This window comes from Humulus lupulus, chromosome 4 (genome assembly GCF_963169125.1).
Source record: "Humulus lupulus chromosome 4, drHumLupu1.1, whole genome shotgun sequence".
In the NCBI taxonomy this organism is placed as follows: Eukaryota; Viridiplantae; Streptophyta; class Magnoliopsida; order Rosales; family Cannabaceae; genus Humulus; species Humulus lupulus.
The window spans coordinates 51,343,837-51,346,993 of record NC_084796.1 but is presented as its reverse complement, the minus strand read 5'-3'; the positions used below and the strand labels follow the sequence as shown (position 1 = coordinate 51,346,993).

Below are 3,157 nucleotides of genomic sequence, written 5' to 3'. Positions count from 1 at the left end.
TGAGAGGTGCTTGCCTATGTCGACCGGTGAGTTGTCTTGGCCAATACATATACCAATATACCCAATATTCATGCAAAATAAAAAGCACATGCAAAAATTAACTACTAAATGGTAATGCGGTGTGTCATTCAATAATTAATACATTTTTAAAAAAAATTATTTATATTAAAAATTTGCCACTACATTATATTCATTTCTTATACAGCATAAAAAAAATATAACAACTTCAGTTTTTGTTACGTTATTTTATTATACATTTTTCTAAATCAATTATAATAGTTACTTAGTAGCAGTCAAATAGTTACGTGTCTGTACTATTTATTGGACCTAAAATTACCATTCTACCCCCACTTACTAAAACAGTGCCAACTAAAAAATCACAACCGGTTATACCAAGTCATAATACTCAAAAGTCAATATTTTTATACCAATGTAACTGTAACTTTGACACTTGACAAATTTCTGGGACCACATAAAGGACTTATTCCTGCCAGGGACACCACAATCCTCCTTTCAAGATATATATATATATATATATATTGAAATGTTTTTTTTTTTTTTGTATATTGGTACTAGAGATCATTGCTTCTCCGTAATAATATACTCAGTACATTGTACTACTAAACAAGGGTAAAATCGAACTTCTTTTAAGAGTATTCAGAACCATCAACCATGGACGAGGGGCTCAATGCCATTTGCCTTGATTTGCAAAGGAAGGGAGTCCCACCACTTAACAAAGGTGGAATTACGTAAGAACACATCGTTTCCTATAACACCATCTTTCTTCCACTGTAAAACCCGTTCTTGAATCTTCTTAGCTTTATCAACCTTCTGTTCTTGAATCTTCTTATCTTTCTCATCCTTGTTTCCATTGTTACAGAGCTCCTCCACCTCTGCCCAAAAGCAGGACTCCCCACTATCACCTTCTCCCATCTGTTTATCATGCTCGTACCATCGTTGAGGGAACTTGTAACGTTTGGGTCTGCCTCCTGCCATGTACGATCCAGTGTCTTCATTCTTGAGGTGTCTGTAGAAGTTGGCTATGTCTAGTGGCTCGACAAGGCGGCGGTGCCGAGTTCCTCGCGCTATCCACTTTTCTTGGCCCTCGAATTCGTCGGGGAGTTTGTACCCTTTCAACATTTCAAGAATCTCATCCCAGATGCCTGCTATAACCAGCCTCTTGACATTGGCATTGAAGTCCTTTTGGCTCTTTTGGTGCTTGAAGGAATCATAGTATCCAAGTTTGTGAAGCTCACAATTGGTCTTGTAACTCTCTATATCTTTCAATGTCTTTTCCATTTCTATGTACTTTTCTTCAACTGTTTTTAGGTTTCTCTTCTTTTGCTCCTCTAACTCTCCTGCCGCCATCAGGCACAATCTGCCGCTTGTACTCTGTATATTCGTTTACAATTCCATTAGTATTCAAGTCATATAACCACATCAAATAACACAAGGCCGAATCAAAGAAGCTTTTCGTTCCATTTTCGAAAATGACCAATTATAAATTATAGGAAACAAATTGGATACAGAGAAGTATAATATTTTTTTTCTTTCCTTACCATTCCATTGATATACCTACGTAAAGATAAAGATCAACATGGATTAATTATTTCAAAATCATTTCTAATTTTATAACAAATATACATAATAAAAGTTGTATTTTCCTAATTTCCAAAGATGACTGAAGAGACTATCATGTTACAACCTCTTGGAACTATCATAATGTTTGATATGCACGTTGCAAAGAAATAAATTACTCAATCCAAAAGGTTAAACACTAGTGATGGAGAAAGAGAAGTTTACCAGTTCAAAGACATCCGCAGCCTTGTTTATCGTATCCATCTGGTAAGTATCTGATTTCATTGCGCCACCTGAGTTGTAGTCTTTATGACAGGTTTGCAGTTGAGTTTCGTAGGTATGATGATCTTCCAAGCTTCTTTTGGCAATATCCGAAACTTCAGTCTCCACACTCGGCTGACAAGAGTAAAACAAGAGCTGCAAAACAGCGTTGGAGTTGTCCAAAGTGACAAGCTTTTTTGGCCCATCGGAGAAGGCATAAACCCCAAAAGGTCTGTAAGGACTTAGCTCGATGAAGCTCGTCAAAGTTTCCAGCAGCAGATTTGTGTTTTCCATGAGCTTACAAGCAACGTGGCTTGTAAGAGTCAACACATTCCTCATCACTTCCTCGAAGTAATCTTGAGCCAATTGGTCTGGTACTTTTGATCGTCCACTCAAGGATTTGAGGATTGTTTCAAAATGTTGTATGTTGGTCGGACGAGGAGCAAGAAAGACTCGAGGGACAATGTCGAATCTCGTAACGAAATGGATGAAGTGGTTGGACCAATTCTGTCTCCGGAGAGCATGAGCAAAGATATGGTTTCCTACTAGAGGAGATCCAAAAGTGACACAGAGTGGAGGAGTTGAGATATTGATGTTTTGTTTTCTAGCTTTTTCCAACAACCAGATTGTGGCTAGAACAGCAATTGGACCCCCTGAAGAATGCCCTGTAAATACTATTTGCTTCTTCTCTTCTGCATCCTTTTGTACCTGAGTAGAAAGAACAACTAGACAAACATTAATTCATATAAACTTTAACTAGACGTGATGACTTCTTGGATGGATCTCAGTCAAAATACATATTCATTATAAAGTTTTAACAAAGCCCAGATGTCATTTTTCTATTTTCTAACCAAGGAATTGAAATACCAAATCATCTAACTTTTGTTTTTTAAGCAAAAGTGACTCAGAAATTTGAAGCAATTAAACTACATATGCACATACCTTTCGTTCAAGCTTCTCCAATATTGACTTGAGTCTACTCTCAAAAGCTTCATTCACTTGTGCATTTTTGTCGTTGCAAAAACTTCTCATTGAAGGGAAAAGTTGAAGATCAATTTCCTTTTCTCCAAATGTACTTTTGTCGCCATACCAACCTGTGACGGACCAAGATCCCGGAAAGCTGTAAATAATAACTTCAGCACTAGGTTTTCTCAGGAATTTCTCTTTTGACTTATGAGCCTTCATGGCCTCAGAGTAAGCTCTCTTGATGAGCTCTTCATTCCGGGCCACCAAAGCTTCAGGCTTTTCATTAGCCATCATCTTTCTCAACAAGGATTTTTCTTTTCTGGCGCAGAAGATGCTTTGCTTTAGTTGTATT

General features: G+C 37.3%; 1 protein-coding gene across 1 annotated transcript; it reads right to left on the bottom strand.

The window, feature by feature from the left end:
• Window positions 1-459: 459 nt before the first annotated feature.
• Window positions 460-3,157, bottom strand: LOC133830430 (protein EDS1L-like). Its single transcript, XM_062260406.1, has 3 exons — window positions 2,782-3,157; window positions 1,804-2,547; window positions 460-1,392 (listed from the first exon to the last, which is right to left on the bottom strand). The coding sequence occupies exons 1-3, from the start codon at window positions 3,097-3,099 to the stop codon at window positions 667-669; spliced, it is 1,788 nt and encodes a 595-aa protein (XP_062116390.1). The 5' UTR covers window positions 3,100-3,157; the 3' UTR covers window positions 460-666.

Excerpts from the sequence above, each read along its gene's own strand:
- LOC133830430 (XM_062260406.1), bottom strand. The coding sequence starts at position 3,099 with ATGATGGCTAATGAAAAGCCTGAAGCTTTGGTGGCCCGGAATGAAGAG. Across the intron at positions 2,548-2,781 it reads TGGAGAAGCTTGAACGAAAG|GTACAAAAGGATGCAGAAGA; the intron begins GTATGTGCATAT and ends CTTTCTACTCAG. Across the intron at positions 1,393-1,803 it reads CTGCGGATGTCTTTGAACTG|AGTACAAGCGGCAGATTGTG; the intron begins GTAAACTTCTCT and ends ACGAATATACAG.